This window comes from Delphinus delphis, chromosome 9 (genome assembly GCF_949987515.2).
Source record: "Delphinus delphis chromosome 9, mDelDel1.2, whole genome shotgun sequence".
NCBI classification, from domain to species: domain Eukaryota; kingdom Metazoa; phylum Chordata; class Mammalia; order Artiodactyla; family Delphinidae; genus Delphinus; species Delphinus delphis.
This window is the reverse complement of record NC_082691.1, coordinates 75275870-75297063: the sequence shown is the minus strand read 5'-3', so window position 1 is coordinate 75297063 and position 21194 is coordinate 75275870. Positions and strand designations below refer to the sequence as shown.

The window sequence follows — 21194 nt, the reverse complement described above, 5'->3', positions numbered from 1 at the left end:
CTGCTCCTGAAGACTATTACTATTTTCGGTTGAATTGTGCTCCTCTCAAAAAAGATATATTTTAATTCTAACACCAAGTACCTCAGAATGTGATCTTTACAGAGGTGACCAAGTTAAAATGAGTTCATTAGAGTGGGCCCTACGCCTATATGACTGGTGTTGGGTTGCATGGGTTGCATGGGTTGCATGTCCTTATAAAAAAAGGAAATGTGGACACAGAGACAAGCACACAGGGAAAATGCCATGTGAAGATGAAGGCAGAGATCAAAGTGAGGTGTCTATAAGTCAAAGAGTGCCAGCAAATCACCAGAAGCTGGGGGAGAACATGGAACAGATTCTCTCTCAGAGCCTCAGAGGAAACCCAACCGGCTGACAGCTTGGTCTCAGACATCTAGCCCTCAGAACTGTGAGACATTACATTTCTGTTGTCTAAGCCACCCAGATTTTGGTACTTTGTTACAGCAGCCCTAGCAAACTAATGCACTGGCTTATAAGAGCATGATGGTAAGAGGGTGTTTTGGGATGAGACTTACACTTAACTTGGTGGACATTGGACAAAACAGATTGCCCTCCATAACGTGGGTGGGCCTCATCCAATCAACTGAATGCCTGAATAGAACAAAAATGCAGGCTTGACCAAACAAGAGAGAATTCTCCAGGAGATTGCCTTCAGAATAAAACTGGAACATCAGCTCTCCTGGGTCTCCAGCCTACCAGCCTATGCTGCAGATTTTGGACTTGCCAGCCTTCATAATCATGTGAGCCAATTCCTTGTAATAAATCATTTTATATACATATATATATATATATCCTATTTGTTTCATTTCTCTGGAGAATGCTGACTAATACACATATTAAACACTCAATGAATATTAGATCTCATAATAATGCTGAGCTGTGTTAAGAGGAGGAGAACTCATTGTACTGATGAGCATAACATCATCATCAAAGTTAAGTAAATTACCCAAGATCATATTGCTGTTAAGTCACAGAGCAAGGATTCAAGCCAGGTCTGTCTGATTCCAAAATACATGTTTCTTCCCCTATATATTGCTACTTAAGAGTTGACAGTAAGGATAGAGACAAAGTCAAATGTGAGACCATTTTCTAAGAGTATAGGATGGGTGAAATGAGGACTCAAGGGAAGGTCGAGACCAACCAATATGGGGGAAAAACTAGTTCAGTGGTTTTCAAACTATGGACCCCAACACCTAGTGTTCCCCTGAGATACTTCCTGGAGTTCACCAACTTTTGATTTGAAATGTCAATATTTTAAAGTATGTTTTACTATTCTAAAAATAAGAATAAAATCATCACACATTCCCAAAACTGTTATATGAAAATTTTAACACACTGGGTCCATCCAAACATTATCCTGGACTTCAAGGCAACTCATTTAGTGTCCACTGTGCAGGAAAGCTTCCCCGACATCTCTTTGAACCTATTTAAACATATTGCAATCTGTCATTGGTTATACCCACACTGCATAAGTGAGCATGTTCACTATAAACCAAGTGAACATGGTCTATAGGGAACATGCACCAAGACATGCATATATAGACTTGCACCAGGCTCAATTAACAGCCCATCATATCTCTGGCATACCTGCTTATACAAGGTTTCATTCCAGCATAACAGAGAGTTGTGCAATTCCCAGGGAATGATAACAAGAAGCATATGATATTATCTTGGTTTTACAATACTTTACCATGCTTACTCAACAATAAGGTGACATTGATTACAAGACTCATCATCAGTGTAATAATGGCCTTTCCAAAAAAGCCCCTCTAAATTAAATATACACAGTTAAAAAATTTTTTTTTCAGTATTATATACTTATTCACACAATTACACACCACTTCCTTCTTCAGTGTCATAATTAAAGTTTTCTTCTAAGCCTTCACATTCAGGTCAAAAATATACTTTTGAATTATTCTTGGTATTCACAGTTATGAATAGAGTTACAAGTGGCAAGTTGCATTCACACCACCTTCACCTGTAGGACAGGCAGTATAATTTCAAAGTAAAGCACAGTGCTGAGCTTGGGCAACTTCTACCTTAATTACAGTGCTTGGTATGCCAGACAAACTTCAGACTAAATAATTACTGTTCTTTCAAAACTAGATCACAGAATAATCTTTCTCAAGAAATTTCAAGCAAGAAACTAAATTTAAGTTAAAAGTCAACCTTGTGGGGTACAACCAATGCAAATAATTCAACTGAAGTTACAGGAAGATATACCTTCTATGAACTGCTAAGTTCCCATATTTCAAGTTATTCCTGGGCCTGATGGCTGACAGGTTTCTTTTGACATCAATTATAAGAGTCATCTTAATTTCAGAAGCATAATGTGAAAAACGTAAGCATGTAGGACCAAGGAAAGAGCACGTAAATGTTATATAGTCATTTCAGCCCTTATCTTGGAGCAGGAGGTTACTTATATCTTTGTATTTATGGAGGACTTACTGTCTTTTATTTTCACTTTTATTTGCATATATTGCAGTTCCATGGAAGATTTCCTTTGGATTCTGGATTCACTGATAAAAATATTGTTTTTAAAAAATTGTAAAAACCACTGCACTAGGAAAATCCAAGATTTATACATACAAAGAGTCAAACATCAAGTTGAAGAACCATCTGCGAGGTGACTCTGCCTCTTCCTTCAGCCCCAAGAAATACAGTAAGAGTAAACATAAAGAAACAATTGACATGAGTGATGAACAACCAGGGACTGGTGATCAGAACAGGACACCAAAGAGGGTGGGTGGTGGTGAGAGGAACACTAAAGTGACTGAACCTGGAACTCAGCGGAGGGGATTAAGTTGGTAAGGAAGGAAGAATGGCTACAAAAACGCAACAGAAAGCCTAGCTGAGTAGGTTTGACAAAGTGGAAGAAGGCAGGAAGCTAGACTTAGAAAATGAAAAAGATGAAGGGAGTTGATTAGTACCTGGATGGAAAAAATAAGGATAAGAAGTGCAGTCTGGGTCAAGTTTTGTGAAACTGAGCTGTGTTCATGTAACAATGGTTGGCTAATGGCATGCTTTTGGCTGATCACATCTCTCACTCTTCAACTGGACATTTAGAATTTTAAAGACCTCATTAATCTAAGACAAGACCCTTCTCTTCCCCTCCCCATCCTTCCCTCTTCACCTCTCTCCACCTCAAGTAGTTTGTCTTACAGATCCATGCAAAACACTGTCAGAGGGCATGCTCCTGGCACTTCCAAGAAGAACAGAGTCTAATGCCTTATTTAAATAATATTATTTATAATACATGTATCAAAAATAAATTTCAGAGACAAGAAATTAAGAAAACCTATATACAAAATTAAGTGAAATTATATAATTTACCAATTCCATTCTAGATTGTTGGATAGTGTGATACACTGGTTAAGAGTTCTAGAGATCAATGTAAGTTCATGTCTTGACTTCACAGTAATTAGCTGGGTGGCCTTATATAAGCTCTTTAATCTTTCTAAACTACATATTTCTTACATGTAGACTCTATCTAAAATTATTTGAAGAATTCACTGAGATAATACGTATAATCCCTGGTACATAGAAAGTGCTTAGTAGATGTTAGGAGATACCGGAGGCAAAACTGCAGATTTCAAGAACTATTTAAGAGGAAATTTTGAATTCTGTGGCAAGTTGAACGATATCTATATTTCTATTGTTAATTTGCTTAAAAAAAATCTGAACTTTCAAAATTCTCTTCCTTGGATCCTAAGATTAAAAAAGAAGAATGTTAGGATGCAACTAGAGATTATCATACTGCGTGAAGTAAGTCAGAAAGAGGACAAATACCATATGATATCACTTATACGTGGAATCTAAAATATGGCACAAATGAACCTATCTACAAAACAGAAACAGCCTCATAGACATAGAGAACAGACTTGTGGTTGCCAAGGGAGAGGGATGCACTGAGAGTTTGGGGTTGGTAGATGCAAACTATTACATTTAGAATGGATAAACAACAAGGTCCTAATGTATAGCACAGGGAACTGTATTCAATATCCTGTGATAAGCCACGATGGAAAAGAATATGAAAAAAAGAATGTCTGTATGTGTATAACTGAGTCACTTTGCTGTACAGCAGAGACTCGCACAGCATTGTAAATCAACTATACTGCAATAAAAAAAATTTTTTTTAAAAAAGAAGAATTTTAGGAAAGAGAAGTTTAGTGGAGCTGGGAGAAGATGGAATCACCTCCATATCCCACGTTTTATGATTATGTGGTAGAATCCTGGTTTTTGTCCTCAAATCTGCAGTTTTCCAATCTTTCATTAAGGTTGAAAAGCACTAGTTGGGCCATTTAAACCCACTTTCTTAAGATTAACTTAATGGCTTTTAGACTTTAGTATGCAAAAAGAATCACCTGAAATGTAACAAACAAACAAACAGGAAACAAAAAACCAGGATTATAGTTGCCCTCTCCCAGAGATTCTGGATTTAGTTGGTATGGAGTGGGACCTAGGAATCTGCATATTTAATGTAAGGTATATTATAGATACATAGATCTATCTTAATATATTTTTTGAGCAGGTGACTGGCAATTTGAGAAGCACTTATCTAAAGCTATAGAAAATACTGATATTTATGAAGGGCTTCTAATTTTAAGAGCATAAGTTTTTACCTAAAGAATTTCTTGGGACTTCCCTGGTGGCAGAGTGGTTAAGAATCCACCTCCCAGTGCAGGGGACACGGGTTCGAGCCCAGGTCTGGGAAGATCCCACATGCCGCAGAGCAACTAAGCCGGTGCGCCACAACTACGGAGCCTGCGCTCTAGAGCCCGCGATCCACAACTACTGAGCCTGTATGCCACAACTACTGAAGTCCACACACCTGTGCTCCGCAACAAGAGAAGCCACCGCAGTGAGAAGCCTGCACACCGCAACGAAGAGTAGCCACTGCTCGCCGCAACTAGAGAAAGCCCACACTCAGCAACAAAGACCCAATGCAGCCAAAAGAAAAAAAAAAGAATTTCTTAATCCTGTTTCTAGCTAGATTTCTTTTCCAACAGAATAACTAAACTTTGATCAAATTTTCATTGATAGGAGATTTGGCAACTCATTGTTTTTTAATAATAACATACGTGTCTACTAACCCCAGAATCTAACTCTACTTTGCAGTAATAGTGGCTGGAGTGACAGACCATGACTCAAGAAAGACAAGAGTTGTGTTGCTACCCTTGGCAGAAACAGAAACAATTGCATCAGCAAAACCTTGTATGAGAGTTCAAAAAGGCTGCCAAGTTACAAGTTAACACCTCGGTGGATCCAAAGACTGTGTTCAAGGACTAAATCCAATATACATTTCTAAATGTAATGATCTTATCTTTACATTTCATAGGAAGTATTTAAAAATTTTTTAAATACATCAAACAATATTTGCTGTCAAGGAATTATACTGCTGACTTTAGAAAAGTTTATGTGAGATGACCTTTATTCAGTCATTTGGTAAATCAATAAAAAATTTAGGCCCCCTTCATTAAATGGAGTAAGGGAAAATCTATAGATATATATGATGGCCTTTGCTCCAAAGAGAAATAAAATTGTCTCATTAAAAATATCAATGTGAAAATTCTAGTAAAAGAATAATTAGAATGTATAATAGGTTTTGATATGTGGCCTAAGCCTTCAAACTGCTATATCCTGGAATATATCAGAGATTCAACATTTATACTGAATAAAGGCATGCATGCATGAATAAATGAATGAATAAAAATCACATTAGTATTTCAAAAATTACTTTTACATTAATGAGTTCATTTTACAGTGCTTGTCTTTCTAGCTAATAAAATTGCATAAAACCTTAGCTCTGATGTTATTGGGATGGCTGAATTGGAGCTTTAATTTCATCAGTCTTATAAACTCTTAATACAGTGAATAAAATTTTGGATCTCAGCGTCATTATATATTTTATGCTCTTATTTATGAAACTGATTTATGAAATTACCTATTGTTTAACTTCATGAATGATGTTGAGCCAAGTTTGCTCCATAATCAAATTAATCCATAGGGGATTTATTTGTGCACTTTTGTTCACAGTCCATGTATACAAGATATACATTCACTTTTATGGATAGGAGAGATTAACTCTAATAGATCTCAGATGAAAAGCGACGGAAAAGAGGCTAATGTGTTTCAGAAGCCAACCCTATCTTTGATTGAAAGGGAGAAGTTCTTCTGGTAATAAATATTTCATCAGCTTATTTATTACTTTGAAAAATGTATTCAGAGGTCCAAGACTAACTTGAGTTTAAGGTCTTTTTTTTTTTAAGACTAGATTGTGGTATATACATTTAGGAAGAAATTCTGGAAATAATCATTGAAATAATCTGTTTTAAAATTAAACTGTCAGGCACCCAGAATACTCACATGATATTTGAAGAGAAAAAATATTTCAGGTGGAAAACTCATCTTTAGCAAAGCATTGATCTTCTGAAGAAAAATAATAGTGTACTAACTTAACCTAGAATTTTCCTAGAAAGTCCTGTAACCCACACAAGAAAGCAAACAAAAAAACCAAATTTTCCTATTTTGTTATACTTTAGAATTCATGGATTTGGTAAAGCAACTAAAATTTTTATTCAAAATTGATATTTTATCTTCAGAAAAGTCAAATGGAAAGTTTTTAAAATTTCATATTTATAAGTAAATTTTTACATTTCCATCAAAAATTAAATTTTAGAAGTATAAACATAAACTGAATTAGTCAAGTTTTATTCATTCAACAAGTATATATATATATATTTTTTTTTTTTTTTTTTTTCCTTGCGGTACACAGGCCTCTCACTGTTGTGGCCTCTCCCGTTGCGGAGCACAGGCTCCGGACGCGCAGGCTCAGCAGCCATGGCTCACGGGCCCAGCCGCTCCGCGGCATGTGGGATCTTCCCTGACTGGGGCACGAACCCGTGTCCCCTGCATCGGCAGGCAGACTCTCAACCACTCCGCCACCAGGGAAGCCCCAACAAGTATATTTTAAAGGCCTACTATTCACCAGGGAGTCAGACAGGTGCTGGAACCAAAAGATGGATAAGATAGAGCCTATACCTTAAAGGACGCATAAAAAAAATGTATACGCAAAAAAGAAGTAAAGAAGAGATGGTCAGTAGGTTCCTATAAGACAAAACTATTCTGAGAAGTTAATATCTAATCTAATGTTAAACTACTGTTCCCTCTTCTGAAAAGTCCACTTTGCGTGTCTAAGTGTTTCACTTACTTTTAAAATTACTCAATTATTGAATACACTAATGTTAATTACAAATGAGCCTTGAAATTTTTTCTAGATCTTTATTTAAAACTAAGTAATTTTAAAGCTGCAAATTCTGAAGCTTATTGCAATAGAAGTTTTTAAAAAAATATTATATGAAATTCAATTTTCAGTGCCCATAAATAAAGTTTTATTGGAATGCAGCCCTGCCCATTTGTTTGCATCCTGTCTATGGCTGCTTCCCTACAATGGCAGAGACTATGTGGCCCACAACATTGAAAATATTTACTACCTGGCCTTTTACAGAAAAAGTTTGCCGACCCCTCATGTAAAGGATAGCAATGGGTTTGGGCTGAAAAAGTACAGGTTTGTTGTTGTTCTATTTTCCAGAGTTCGTAGAGATATTTAAAATAAATAAAATGTGCAAAGAGAGCTTCCTATAAAGTTTCTCCAGTATGCTGCCTCTATGAGGATAGCTAATCCTGGCAAGCAGTGGCTTCAGTTTCTTGTTGCTCTCATAGCCAATACTGGGCTCCAAGGTCTGGCCTAGAATCTCCTCGAAACACAGCTGTCAGCACCTCTAGGATTCTGCCTATTAAGCTTAATTTTCACGTAATGGTCTGACTGGTAACAGATGAAACTCCTGTGTCCCTTTCTGAAGTTAAGAACTTCAGTTAAGAATTTCACTAGGTGTTGGGGTTGGGTGTGAAGTTGGGCAGAAGGTAGCTGCACCTATGTAGGCAATGCTAAGAAATTTCTGTGTGCTTTAACAGGTTCAAAGTTTTAACATAAAACAATGATATGTAATCTTTTCAAGAGTATGAGAATCTTCTTCTTTCAGATTAACAAAACTTAATAGTGGTATTAGGTATTAAATTAGGGTTTAAAATATATATTGAAACCACAGTGTTACCCATGGGCTTACACGTTCTACATTATATATTTCTGTAACTTTGAAATACCTTTTTGCTAATGATCATGCATTACTTTTTTCAGTTATATTTTTTTCAGATTGTATTCCAGACAATATTTTTTTCAATCACCGCAGACAATACTTAAAGCCCCAGTGAATTATCATACGTCCTTCTTAAACGTCTATGATCGTAATAATCAGCTGTGTAAAAACTGCTGTTTAAATGTGTGAAGTTATGGTGGGGTGGGGACCCTTCATATATCAGTTGGTGGGTTTGCAGCAGAGGGTGCTAAGTAGAATTTCTAGGTAGAATTTAACTAGTGCTGTCCCTAGTATACCGCTGCTTTTTTTCTGACACACTCTCAGGTGACTCCATATCACAAAAAAGTTCAAAAAGTCGGCACTTTAAATTATTACCTAGATACCACCCTGGACTTTACTGAACAGTGTGAGGGATGTATTTACGATTCTGACTGTCACCTCTGACATCTAAATATCTCTCACCTAAAGCTCTAAATCACTTCAAAGTGTTTTCAAATATCATATTACCTGGCCTTGAGCCGTATGCATCATTTCCTTTTTCATCTCAAAAAGAAGTTGAGAGTCTTCATAAGCCTCCACCTCCCCCCGCAAGATGCCTCCTCCAACCGAAACCTCTGCCCTCAGCAAGCGTCAACACCACCCACTGCTACCCATGTCAGCAAATCTAGACAGCATCCTTGATTCTTCTCTCTTCTTCACTTTCCACCTCTAATCAATTACCAAACCTGTTGATTTTACCTCCTAATGTCTTTCAAATCCATCTTTCTCTCTATCCCAACTGCTACTCTTTCATTTCATCAGTTTTTTGCAAAACTGCAACAGTTTTGAACTGGACACATTGCTCCCCTGCTACAAAGCCACGGCTTTTGACTTTCAGTATGATAAAGCCCAGACAAAGGTCACCAAGCCCCTTACGATCTGGTCCTCGCTAGAGTTCCAGACCCAGCTCCCACAAATCTTTGTCACACATCTTATGCTCCAGTTACCGGGAACTTCTTTGACTCTTTTGAAGGTGCCATGCTCGCTTTTGCTGCCAGTGCTACACACAGTCTGCCACTTCTGTATTTAAATTTTTCCTAACCCAGCCCTACCCTTTTTGTCTGGATAGGTGCCAACTCAAGAGTCACTCCTGCAGCAAGCCTTCCTTAACCGGTCTAAGACTGGATTAGATGCCCAGGGAGAGTTACTATAAGCCCTTGAAAATCTGGGTTTCAGAGAACTCATTCCATGAAGGCAGCACCAATTTCTTCCTTGTCCACGTCAACCTTCAAAATCCCTCTCATAGAATACAGAAGGTGGTGAATTAATGAATTAAGGTATCCTCCAAGCTGTGCTGAATCATAACCTACAAAGCCAGTATTGCTCTGACTCAGTTCTCTGAAGCAACCTATGGGAGAATTCTCTGATTATATCAGAGTAGAGCCCAGTTGTCCAGTTTCAGAGCTAAGAATCTTAACCAAAAGGACTGAGCAGAAATCTTCAAATCACTTCTTGACCCCATAAGCAAGGAATTAGCAAGCAGGCCTTCCCGCAAGGCAAAGGCCTGGCTATAAAGGAAGATAAGAAATATTTCACGGAATAATTACTCTAAGTATTAGAAAATCTGTCCAGGGTCCTGCTCACTTTGACCTCTCTTTATCAGAATAATGCTGTATTACAGGACTGTTGAATGTCAGCAAACTACAATATCCATAAATCTCCATGGATCACCATGGAATTATCATCATCACAAAGAAATATTTAGTAAACTGTTGCATGCAGGAGTCTTGAAATGGTCTGAATACTAAACAAGTCATAGAAGGCCCTGACATCCAGGGCTTTACAATTTGAAAGAGTCATTGATGTCAAAAGATAGTAATAAGCTAACAGAGCTGCACAAAGAATAGCAAACTTGACAAGTCTTGCGGCTTGGATACAGCTGTGAAAACAGATCATTCAGAGCTCTGTAAGAATATATTCGTTCTCTACATCAAGCAATCTAAGTGAATTTTTACAGCTTTCTTGCAAAAAGAAGCCTAAACTCTTAGGTTCAATAGCAAAGCCACTTTGTAATGCTAATTTTACTTTCAAACAACCACAAGGTAAAATCTTAGGAGCTGAAGAGAAGCACCTGAAATAGTAATGTTAACATATTTATAAAGTAAGCCTTCAGTCAGGGTTCCCAAACAACCAGACCTCTATCATAATCTGTTTTCTCCTCTTGACATCATTGCATCACAGAGATTTTGCTCCAGGGAAGAGCCCTACACAGATGCGTCAGGAATCACTGGAATCAAAATTGCCAAAATTGCTGCTGAGTCAGAGGTGGTTTTAAAGTTTTGATAAACAACATATAGCTGCACGCTAAACGGTTAACACCCTTCCCTGATGGTTTTGCAATCCTATACTTATATTGTAGCTCTATCACTGAAATTATAGGTTCCTGTGAAGCGACACTGATAATAATAATACATTTTATACTGGGGATCATTTAAGGGCCTTTTAAACAAGTTTTAACATTTATGCACTGAATATTATCACACTAACTCCTACTTCTTCCCATGAAACATTAATGGAAAACTGAAAAACCATGATTTCCCTAGTGTATCAGTTGGCTCTAGAGGATATTTTGACAGTCACATCAAACATAAAATATTAATGAACTAGTTAAGACAGCTGATTCCACTTCTTTCTTTAGCAAGGGATGGAATCTTACAGTTACACTGTATGGTATGTGTTATAAGTATATAAGAATCTTCCCAGAGAGTTGAGTAATAATTTGAACCAGCATATAAAAACTATTGGAATACACTTCATAACCAAGGAGGAATTTTTTAAACTTGCAAAATGAACTAGAAGAAACTTAATATATACACATATATTTTATATAATAAAATATAATTACAATTTTAGTAATATCATGCAGAGGAGGTACTTTTAGAACTGAGAGTTAAATCAGTCAAACTTGACACATATCCCAAGTTGCAAATCTGAACTGTATCATAAAAATCATGATTAGCAAAAGACAGATGGGTAGAAAGGAATTTTAGGGGACCGGTGTAGGGAGTCAACATTTGTCAGTGTTCAGGCAACACTGTTCCAGAGGGGCCCCTGTCCCCAAAGTGGCCTCCTCCAATTCCTACAAGAGACAAAGCCAAGAGAATGTATGGGAACCCTGGGCTGTCCTCACTGGATGGCATTTGCCCACTGACTGACTAAATGAACTCATGCTATCGAGGGACCCTTGGCAGCTGTACGTATCAATACGAATTGTGCAACTCATACCGGCATTTTGTTTTATGCATCTATTTCTTTTGATTTGGATAGTCTAAGCCTTGTCTGAGAGACGAACCTGAGATACAATATGTGTATTGATCAGGATAGGAACAGGCCCTTGTTTGAGTGGCCATCTGGTCTCCCTTGGCAACATTTCTATAAATACCCCCAACAAACTGCAAAAATACTTATGGCTCTGCCATAATTTTAGATTCCCTCACATCTTGCAAAAAGTAAATAAAATGTAAATATAAAGTCATTGTGATGGGTTTTTTTTTTTTTACATATACTGTAATTTATATAACCAAATTAGTGTGGTCCTCTTCAAAATTGTCATCTTTATGGGTCTTTCATTACATACTTGCTGTAATCATCTTCTGTTGCTCAAAGCACTTTCGTTTCTCTTCATTAAGAAATATCTTTAAAGTTTGCAATACACTTTTGGAATGATAATACCTAAGCTTAAGTAGCACTTGGCTGTTAACAAAGCAAGTTATGATGAAAAATCTTTATACTTTTTTGAGCTACAATCAAAAGTCATTTAGAAGCAAGTCCAAGTGATTGGTCTGGGTAATATAACTTTTAATCCAAAGCAAGCTATGACTATAAAATAATGGCTAGAAAAGGTAATGAAGCTACTTATGAGAATAAATTTATATACTGTTTTAAAGTTAATTGCATTAAAAGAATCCAAAAATATTCTGATCAAAGGCAGAATTTCACTGGTAGCTACTTTGATCCACCATGTCCATCCTGATGTAGAAATTCTAATGTATTTATTTAAAAATCTCTCATTACTTCATATTTAATGATTACAAAAGTAACTTAAATTATCTTATTATTAACCTGAGACTTACAATATTCGACTCTTTGCTGAATTTCCACTTTAGAGCCTAACCTTGTTTACTTTTTGGTCTTACTTGAGACTTACCTGTGGAATTTATTGGGGGCCCCTATATCCAGTCTTAGTAAGAAAACTGTGGCATTGTACACATGGATTCTGTGGGGCTCTGACAATTCCTCAAGTATAGATCTAGACTTCTGGTATGAAAACCATGACCAAAATTCAAGCTGTGTCATCTGACACATGGTTTGGTACACAATCTAACATCTAAAGAGAATATGGGAAATTCAGGACATGAGAGAAGACAGAGAACAAACTGAATGACCACCTTTAAAAGTTAGAAAATGTAAACTTGACAAATTGCTCAAAAATGAAAAACATAATCTCTCTTGGTAAACATTTGTAAATCAATTGCACTGGTATATAAATTATAAATTCTATGCAAATATATCACCTCTAGTTTAAAAACATCTTTGTATTTCATAAAAGCTTTAAGTCAATGTAACTTGGTCTCCATGATACACACTATTTGAATTTTTGTGGTGAAATTCTCTTTTACGTTATGTTTATAATATTGACATTATTATTATTTTATGCATTATGACACCTCAGATATCTTTCAAATTTCATACTTGATGTGAAATTCATGCAAAATTAAGAAAGTACTTAGGGTTTCCCTGGTAGCGCAGTGGTTGAGAGTCCGCCTGCTGATGCAGGGGACGTGGGTTCGTGCCCCGGTCCAGGAAGATCCCACATGCCGCGGAGCGGCTGGGCCGGTGAGCCATGGCCACTGAGCCTGCGCGTCCGGAGCCTGTGCTCCGCAACGGGAGAGGCCACAACAGTGAGAGGCCCGCGTATCGTGTAAAAAAAAAAAAAAAAAAAAAAAAAAAAGTACTTAAATTTTTCCTAAACATTATTAGTTTTCCCAGTAACAAAATCTAGACAATAAAAGAGATATTTAATATAATCTATAAACCAGACCAAACAGCTTAATCTTTTATGACTCTGAAACTGAATGGATCATACTCAGAAAGTTAAATTCTGAGGCATTTAACAACATATGACACAAGCATATGACTTTTTCCCTGTATATCTGGTAATGCCATGTTGGACGAGATTTTTCCTAAATTAAATTCTCATCTAGGCCCATTCATTGCACATACAGATGGTCATAAAATTATATTCAACAAAAATGAATTGAATATTTTATATAAACAAGGTATGTGCTATTGTAAAGAATGTAAAAATATGGTAATTAATAATAATAACAGTGGCAGCTAACATTTACTAGGCTAACGACTGTACATGCATTTTTCTCAACAGATTAACCCCTAAGACATCGGTCCTACTAGTGTCCAAGTTTTAAAGGTCAAGTCACACAAACAGAGATGTTAAGGGACTTGCCTCAGGTCACAGAGCTACTAAGTAGCAGATCCAGGATCTGAATCAAAGCAATCTGAATCCAAGGCCTAAAACCCTGGACCACTGAGCAGGACTACTGTCTAATCCGAAGACAGAAAATACGTTTCTTACCTTTTCAGAATTACAACCCAGAAGGAAGTTTATAATCACTGGTACTTTAGGTGAATGTCAGTTCCTATAAATAGTAGGAACTTAACTTTTAAAAATATACCTATTCTTAGAGCAACTTATTATAAAGTAGTTTGAAGAGCAGGACTGAGTATGCTCTTCACAAATTTAGTAGCCATTATAATATTTATTTTTTAACAAACCCACCTGAGAGCATTTTTAAAACTATACCAAAATGTGTAAGGTGATCTGTTTTAAAAAAAGAAAAAAATACTTTGATAGACCAACAGTGATATAATTTAAATCAACAATGAGCTAATTTAAAGTTCCTTAGTATTATACTTAGACGTAGCCATGGGATATGTATTCTTCTGAAAACTGCATTTTTTTTAAAACTGCATTTTTAGACAGAATGGCATTTAGGTTCCTCCAAGTGCTCTAGTAGAAAGGCTACAATTTATACCAATTACCATTCTGATTTTGTAAATAACAGGAAAACAGATCAACAGACAATTCCATTCATACAGATGCAGTAACAAAAGGTGCTGAAAACACCCACCCAAGAGGCAATTCCAAACAGTAAAGTCCTTCTCTCCCATCCACAGGGAGGAGCTCTCCTTCTACGGCCTATGCCCTCTCCTTAACACCTGAGTTCCAGGTTTGCTGCACATTCAGAGAATAAAACATTTTAGAAAGATGTGAAAGCCAAGCTCCTTTCTCCCACACACATATGAGCATATTTCTAATGTATTTGACTTTTCTGATACCTAAGTATGCTGATTCATTAGATAATTATGAATTAGTAATATCCCATGAGAGAGCTGAACCTATTCATTCATACAAGTATAACAGAAACAAAGTAGATACAGTATCCAAAGAACACTTCAAATATGAAATGCTACATCTAACTACACTTTGCCTAAGACTCTGAACTTAGACTCAATTTTTTAAAATCTCATTAGATGAAGTTCACAAGCTTTTATGGCTCATCACATGTAAAGTAGGATAAGAGTACAATTTGTTAAATGTCAGTTGGTTTAACTTCAGTACCTATTCCCATGGTTTCACATTTCCATGGTAATTTTGACCCCTCTTTTAAAATGTATAGCTTGTAGAATTGGCTTTTTTAAAAACAGATATTTCGAAGGATTTGCTTTCATTCTTAAAAGAAAGAATAATGGAATTGTGGCAAATACTTGTTAGATATACTCAGTATCATAACAATAAAAACTTTAAGCACATATTACCCACTTTATATTTCTCCCCTATAAACGTTCAAAATTCAGTCAACAAGTGTTTTCTGAGCACCTACTACATGCAGGCATGGCACTTGTAGTACATGAGCCAAGAAGACTTCTAAGTTTCCAAGGCATGAAGGAGGGAAAAATAGGGGCCAAACGTAAGTATTTGTTATTAACAAGTTTATAATTCACAAGTTTCTTAGAAAAATCTAAGGAGACAATTGCACAGTAGCACATTTGGGTCTTGAGAGTGATTTTCAGCTGCAAGTAGTTAAAACTTCAGGGTTAAGCTAAGGCTCTTTATTCACACAATCGGCTTCAGTTTATTCTTTTATCTCTTCCTAATGTTTTCTATCTTATTCCACAAAATCCTCGTTCTCCTCCATAGCAATGAATGACAGCGCATCTTTTTAAAAAACTATTCCACTTTCCCCAAAACCCAGCCCATACACGCGTCCTCCTCTTTCCTGGGCACGTGTGCTTCCAAAGCTCAGCTGGACACCCTCTCACCTGAAAAAAAGTTGGGAGAAGACGCTGGCCTTTTCCAGAGGCGACCTCTGCATGGTCTCTGGGAGCACCGGGGTCCCTGCCGGGGCAGGCCGGGCACGAGCTCCTAATGCCAAACGCCCTACTCTTCTCAGAGACTGCCGCTCGCCCCTTTTTCTCTGACCTGCTGTGATGTCATTTGCTTCCAACTCCCCCCACCCACCCCTACCCCACACACCTCCCCTCTCCTTTCGCTCCTTCCCCCGCCTCCACTGCCCAGGTTAAAAGCTGGACGCTGCCTGGTCCGGCCCCAAATTTGCTCTAGCGGCTTTCTCCACCCCGTCCGCGCCCAGCGTCCGTGCCGCGCCCGCTCCTTCGTTCTCGCCTCCTTCCCTCCCTCGCTGCTCCGCGCCACCCTTTCCCGGTTCTGACTCCCAGCTTCCCTCCCTCGCGCGCGCTCCTTCCAGGTCCGTGTCCCTACCTACCGTCCGGCCCCAGCCCAGCCCGCAGGCGGGGGACAGTCGCGGCCGCTCTCCAGGTCCAGACAGAAGGAGCCACCAGCGGAAGCAGCGCCAGTCAGTCCGCCGGGAGCCTCCTGGACCCTCCTGCGCCCCAGGCTCCGCGAGACCCAAGGCACGCCGCGGCCAACTTCCCCGAGCCTTCTTCCTCCTCCCTTTTTCCGAGATCCTAGCCGGGTTCGTGTTACGTTTGCACGGTGCCTTTTGAAAGGGGAACGAAAAGATGTCTCTCCTGTAGCAAACTGCAGCCTCGGAGAGCTGCAAAGTTCCACGGCAGCGTCTGATGTGTTCGCCTTAGCGCTTCCCTTGAGTGTCAGAGGGAAAAACCAAGCTTGTTCGTTTTCAGGCTTAGGTGAGCTGCAACTGTGGCCCCTTAGGAGCCGTACTTCAGGTGGAGGGAATCCCTATAAGGACGTAAGAGGAATTGCCGCTTTGTCCATTACCCGCCCAGGATTTGTTCATTGTCTGTCCTAAGTTTTTCAGTCCGGCTTGCAGTTTTCAAGAAGGCTTTTGTGTGTGTTAGCGACTACGATGATGACAAGCGGCCAGTGTGTAGACTCACCCGCCATCCTATAGTTCCTAGTCTCGTTCGGCAAAATATCTTGACCAATAACACTGAAAGGAATCCAAACAATCTTTGAAGCGAAGGTAGCATGTTAACGCTGACCTGCCTCAGAGAAACGCCATCTTCAACTCTTGAAGGGCATCTAAGCTTTCCCAGGTGTGGGCGCTCTAGCTTCCCCGAGTTTTTGCTGCGTGGATTGTGTGCCTGTTTGATGGTTTTTAAAGAACCAAATCGTTCGTTCCTGAATCCTGTTGTGTAAAAGCAAGGGCACATTGAGTTTAAATTGAAAAATTCACATGGAAGTAAAAAGTTTGGTCTGATTACGTTAATGCCTCTACACCTAAAGCAAGGGCGTTTACTTATGAATTGCTTGTTGTTCACTTGTGGTCACCCAGATACAGTACAAATGAAACTGCAATTCATAATAATAGAAAGACAGGAACACGTATTTAAATTAATAAATGTGTTCAAATCAGGTCTTTATGCCTTCCCTTTGCATTTCCATGTCACCTTTTTTTTTTAAACCTTAAAGTGGGTTTTATAAACATTTCAGTTTTATTATCCTAAATTTTAACAGTAGGGAAAATAACACTAAAGAGATAGGCAAATTGCATAAAGTTAGATACCAGGAGAAAACTTAATTTCTAACACATGATCTCTTGCTTCAAATCCTGTACCTGTGTTTTCCTCTCTCCCGTGTGGCAGGCAAATCTAGGCTCTGCCTTCATTATTGACTTTTCCCAGGTATGTGATTGAACTCACTTCATCCACTTTCCCACCCTCCACTCTACTGTTTGCTTTATAACTGCTAATGTAACCCATCAAATGTAATACACACATTTTGAAAGGAAGCGGTAATCAGTTCCTCTTTGTTCTCAAAGAGCAGGAGACAATAAAGAGATTAAGAATTGAGTTCCAAAGAAGATCAAAGAAGCTGACCAAGTGATATGCCTCAGAGACCCCAAATATTTGTCAATCTCTTTCCTCTGAAAAGAATAGATAAAATAGTGACTATTTCTTGATTTCTTACTATTTGCCAGGCATCATCTCATGGGAATCTAACAACAACCATGTAAATAGGTGTTATTCTCCCCAGTTTTCAGTAGAGGAAACAGAAAAGAGAAGTAAATGCCTGTAATGATAGAGCTAACATTTAAACTCATGTCTGATTTCAAACCATCATGCCTATCAGTGCGTAATATTGCTTCTAATCAAATCATCCCTCATGCATTTATGTACTGTCACTTACACTGGTATAACCAGTCTTTCTTCTCATATTAGTTTCATGCAGTCGTAACTGCTAGACCTGTTCAAGAATGAGGCAAGAAAGCAGAAATCTGCAAACCAAGTAGCTACTGGAGTTCACACTTTTAAAAGATGACATCTAACTATAATATTCCATTTTAAGTGTGTGTACACACACATATTCCTAGGAAGACCCTAGTTTTTATCATGAAAGGTTACATCCCAAATTTGTTCTTGGCATGAGTAAGACTTCACCATTATTCAGAACATTAACACGGTTAGCTGACATGAACAAATGAACTAATTGAGACGTGATATTCAAGGCTTGCATCTACGCACAAACGTAATGTGGGAATGTAGATTTATGCACTAGGAAAATGTTCAAATATGGCTGAAGGTCATGACTGAAATCCTAAATGTGTCTTTGAGATGTCAGGAATAGGAAAGAGATTAAAGGGCCAGGATGAAAATAAAAGGTGGTAGTAAGAAACAATGAAACTCTTCTCTCCAAGCTGCTCAAATATCAGCTCACAAAATTTTATAATAACAGCTTATATATGTTAAGCACTTACCATGTATGTAAGGTGCCATGCACAGAATGCTTTGCCTTTTTTTAATCCTGATGACACCTTCATGAGATATTACCTTCTTCATTGTCTATATATTATAGGTGAAGAAACTGAGGTATAAAAATTTAGTAATTTTCCCAAGCAAGTTTCACAGTAAAAAGTAACAGAGAAAACTGAGATTTGAACTAAACAGTCTATTGCCTGAGCACAAGCATTTAACCACTACTCATCCTCCCCCCACAGAATTTCCTAACATTTTAAGCAGAACTGACCTTCAATATAGAAGATTAGGTGGCCATTTGTATGGGTTTTTTTAATTGTAGAATACATATAAAATTTGCTAACTTACACCTTTTTTGAGTGTACAGTCCAGTAACACATTCCCACTGTTGTGCAATCAGCACAATCACAGTAACCCTTTTATCTTGTAAAGCTGAAACGCTATACACATTACACAATAACTCCCCATTCTCCCTTCCCCCCAGCCCCTGGCAACCACCGTTGTATCAATTCTTTCTTGTTTTTTATGATTTTGACTCTACCTCACATACGGGGAATCACACAGTATTTGTGTTTTTGTGACTGGCTTATTTCACTTAGCATAATGTCCTCAAGGTTTATCCATGTTGTAGCCTAGTGCAGGATTTCTTTCCCTTTTAAGGCTGAATAATATTGCATTGTACGTATATATCACGTTTGGCTTATCCACTCATTTTTTGGTGGGCACTTGGGTTTCAGCTATTGTGAATAATGCTGCTGTGAACATGGGTGTAATGGTGTGGCATCATTTTAAAGGTATATTAAAAAGAAGCAAAAGAAGAGAAGGAGAAGGAAAGAAAGTCAATATTTATTTAGTACCTATTATGTGTTCAGCAATGTGCCATGTGCTTCCTCAAATGATCTCAATATATGAAAGCTCGAGATAACCTTCCTCTCATATATTCCTGTCATACATTACTCACTCCACCATGAGATGATGGCTGAAGTTTCACCATTAGATATCACCAGAGTGCAACTGCCTATACTTATCCATTATGTTCAATTTAATATGACTGTGTTCCTCAGATTCTCTGTTGAGAACAGGCCTTAATAGGGATAAGCAGGTCATGACAATGAGTGCACTAAAACCTGGAAAAGTAGAAGGAAAAAGGAAAAAGTCACAAAACAAGAGAAGGGCAAATTCTTGTCAGCTTCATGTGCATAGGCTGGCTCTGTATATAAATGTATCTAAGCCAGAAGAGTAAGAGCAGCTGAGCTTTCCCACAGTGTGCCACAGTGTTGGCCAAGGATGCAAGTACACATCATAGTCTTACAAAGATGTTTCAGACCCAGACAGAGGTGTCCTGGTACATGACTAAGCCAGATTATCATTTATTTTTACCACTTCCAACATTCTGTTTGGTCTGAAAATTCTGTTTATAAACACACATGCACACATACTTCTGTTTATATACATACATAACCTTTCTTCCCCACAATCTCCTTGGAGACAAGAATTGTGTCCTCTGTTTTCCTTTCAACTCATCTCTTATTTAGTAATACTGTGTACAATCAAACAATTTTCTCTCGGGGTTACTGACCTAATAGTTGAAATGTCATCCTAAAGGGGGAATCTGAAGATGCTCAAGAGATGAATCGTTGCCATTAATGTCTCAGCAAGCAAGAGCTCAGTGCTAAGGCAGGAGTACGGAATAAAAGGGGATCTCCACCCTCTAAAACTCAGAATCTACCCATGGTCATCAAAATTCCCTGAAGAGGGTAGCAGAGTGTAGTGGAAAGAGCTTGGGCTTTGAGGCAATGAAGAGCTGGTTTTTCAATCTTGGTACCGCTACTTACTTAGCTGTGTGGTCTTGGGTAAGTTACTTAACCTTTCTGTGTCTCAGTTCCCTTTTCTGAAAATGAGGTTAACAATACCCACTTCCAAGTGTTGTTGAATGTATTCAGTCATTGTCTTTCTACCTCAGCACTACTGACATTTGGGGCTGAGTAACTCTTTGATGTGGGCGGACTGTCCTGTGCATTGTAGGAGGTTTAGCAGCATCTCTAGCTTCTACTCCTTGGATGCCAGTAGAACTACCCCCTCCCCCCAGATGTGACAACGAAAACTGTCTCCAGACTTTGCCAAATACCCTCTGGGTGGCAAAATTGCTCCCGTTATGAATCACTGGATGAAATTATTTAAAGGTGAGGCATACAACAGCCATAAAGGGCTTAGAACCTAATAAGGACGTCACAAACTTTAGAATTTATTGTTACATATCACTAGTGATAAATCAGAAATCAGTGTAGCATTGCAAAATGGATGGTTACAGAAAACGGAACTTCTTAACAGCTATCAGAATTCTCAGGAACACTGGGCTCTCTCATCCCTTCTGAAGTTATTTGCTTGTATTCAGATTACATGAAAGACGGAAATTCAGGTACTCTTCCAATTGTAAGCTAATTTTGATTTAGAGGCAGAACTATGTTTTTATACTGTGGAAACATTCTTACTACTTTTGCATTGAAATGACATTTGCTCTATTTTTCAGTTCCTCTCATTTTAAGCTCATCACCGGTAGTATATTCTTAACAACTGTATCCAGATGGAATTTGGCACCCTGAGAGTCTTCTGTAACTTAAAAGTACTTCCTTGTAAGGGAAGCCTTAAGGATACTCAGTCTGTACAAAACAGGAGATTATTAATGCTACTAATGAACTGGAGTTATAGTTAAAATACTTTGGGGTTTCCCTGGTGGCGCAGCGGTTAAGAATCCGCCTGCTAATT

The 21194-nt window shown here is 38.2% G+C and overlaps 1 protein-coding gene across 1 annotated transcript in view; it reads right to left on the bottom strand.

Moving 5' to 3' along the window:
- The window catches only part of CFTR (CF transmembrane conductance regulator), a 196137-nt gene extending 180456 nt beyond the window's left edge, over window positions 1-15681 (bottom strand). Inside the window, exon 1 of the mRNA XM_060020786.1 lies at window positions 15555-15681. Coding sequence (XP_059876769.1) covers window positions 15555-15607 — 53 coding nt within the window. The 5' untranslated portion in view covers window positions 15608-15681. The remainder of the gene's footprint in view (window positions 1-15554) is intronic.
- Between the last annotated feature and the right edge of the window lie 5513 nt (window positions 15682-21194).